The sequence below is a fragment of the Pteropus vampyrus genome, unplaced genomic scaffold (genome assembly GCF_000151845.1).
Source record: "Pteropus vampyrus isolate Shadow unplaced genomic scaffold, Pvam_2.0 Scaffold524, whole genome shotgun sequence".
Taxonomy (NCBI): domain Eukaryota; kingdom Metazoa; phylum Chordata; class Mammalia; order Chiroptera; family Pteropodidae; genus Pteropus; species Pteropus vampyrus.
In genome coordinates, this window is record NW_011889305.1 from 411053 (window position 1) to 412530 (window position 1478).

Genomic DNA, 1478 nt, shown 5'->3' on the forward strand with positions numbered 1-1478 from the left:
GTCAGCTCCTGGAAGGCGGCCACCATCCGGGAACACAAAGCCACCGTGACGCTGGCCGCCGTGATGGGGGCCTTCGTCGTCTGCTGGTTCCCCTACTTCACCGCCTTCGTGTACCGCGGGCTGAAAGGGGACGACGCCGTCAACAAGACCTTCGAGGCGGTGGTGCTGTGGCTGGGCTACGCCAACTCGGCCCTGAACCCCATCCTGTACGCCACGCTGAACAGGGACTTCCGCAGCGCGTACCAGCGTCTCCTGCGCTGCTCGCCCGCCGGCCGCGAGGCCCACGGGACTTCTCTGGTGTCCAGCAGCTCTCGGGTCTCCAGGACTCAAAGCCAAGAGCCCGGGCGGCAGGAAGAGAAGCCCCTGAAGCTGCAGGTGTGCAGGGGGAGCGAGGTCGCAGCGTCCTGGGGAGCCACGGACAGGTAACAGCTCGGCCATGGGCGTGTGGGACGGGGCTCGGGGAGGGGGGCTGGAGCCCGGAAAGGGTGACCGGGATGGCGGCTGCTCGCGAGGTGCTGGCACCCTTCCCAAGCGCCTTGCACACTTCGTGGTGTGCCATCGTCCCAGCGGCCCTCCAGAGGTGGAGCTTCTCGCCTCCACTTCCAAAGGACCACAGCTTGGCCAGAGCCCCACGCAGCTGGGACCTGAGTCAAGGTCCCCCGACTCCACAGTGTGTGGGCCCTTTGTTCTAGCTACATTGTCCTTGCAATCAGGAGCCCTAAGTGTGAGGCTCAGCCCTGCCACTTCGTCATAAGGGTTCGCCTGCAGGATGGTCCCCCGACAGCCATGCGCCGATGCCGCCCCTGGGGCTTAAATGAGAACGCAGCTCGGTGGCTGAGCACTGTGGCTGAGCACTGTGTCGCATCAGCTCTCACACAGAGGAGCGAGGCCTGGCCGCGTCGGGGCCGTGAAGGCCAGGCCAGGGGCTCAGACGCCATGTCGTAGGCCTCGGGGGAGATGGGGGGCCAAGAGGACCAGGGTGAGAGGTAGACAGCCCCGCGGGTGACCAACGCGAGGGATGAGCCGGGAGACCGCACCGCAGAGCTGAGTGGCACCAAGGACACTCACGGGGTGCAGGTTTTGGGGAGCCCTGGCTGTGAGGAGTGAGTAAAGGGTGTTGGTCGATCGCCTGGCCCAGACGTGCCTATTACGTGCCCCTGTCCTTTCTCTCCCGCAGACCACGCCCTCTGCCCCTGAGAATACTGGTCTGTGTGACTGACGCACTCGTTCGTTCATTCATTCATTCATTCATTCATTTGCAAACATTTATCGAGTTCCCACTGACGCCAGGAGCTGTGCTGAGCACCAGCGATGGCATCTGTGGCATTTCAGGGGAACGGTTATGGAATGTCCATGGCATAGCCCTGGTCCCAGCTCTGTCCTCACTCACGCTGGGGCTTGAGCCGGTCCCTACCTCTCTCGGGCCTCAGTTTCCTCATCTGGCGGAGTGTGGGGCCTGTCCTCACACAGCCGGCCAT

General features: G+C 63.9%; 1 protein-coding gene across 1 annotated transcript; it reads left to right on the plus strand.

Annotated features, from left to right (window-relative positions):
• Positions 1–33: 33 nt before the first annotated feature.
• On the plus strand, positions 34–1100 carry LOC105307884 (histamine H2 receptor-like). The gene is made up of 2 exons (XM_011383553.2): positions 34–422; positions 714–1100. The coding sequence occupies exons 1-2, from the start codon at positions 64–66 to the stop codon at positions 943–945; spliced, it is 591 nt and encodes a 196-aa protein (XP_011381855.1). The 5' UTR covers positions 34–63; the 3' UTR covers positions 946–1100.
• The last annotated feature ends 378 nt before the right edge of the window (positions 1101–1478 follow it).

Coding starts and splice junctions, on each gene's coding strand:
- LOC105307884 (XM_011383553.2), top strand. CDS start 64: ATGGGGGCCTTCGTCGTCTGCTGGTTCCCCTACTTCACCGCCTTCGTG. Junction 423..713: donor TCCTGGGGAGCCACGGACAG/GTAACAGCTCGG, acceptor CCTTGCAATCAG/GAGCCCTAAGTGTGAGGCTC.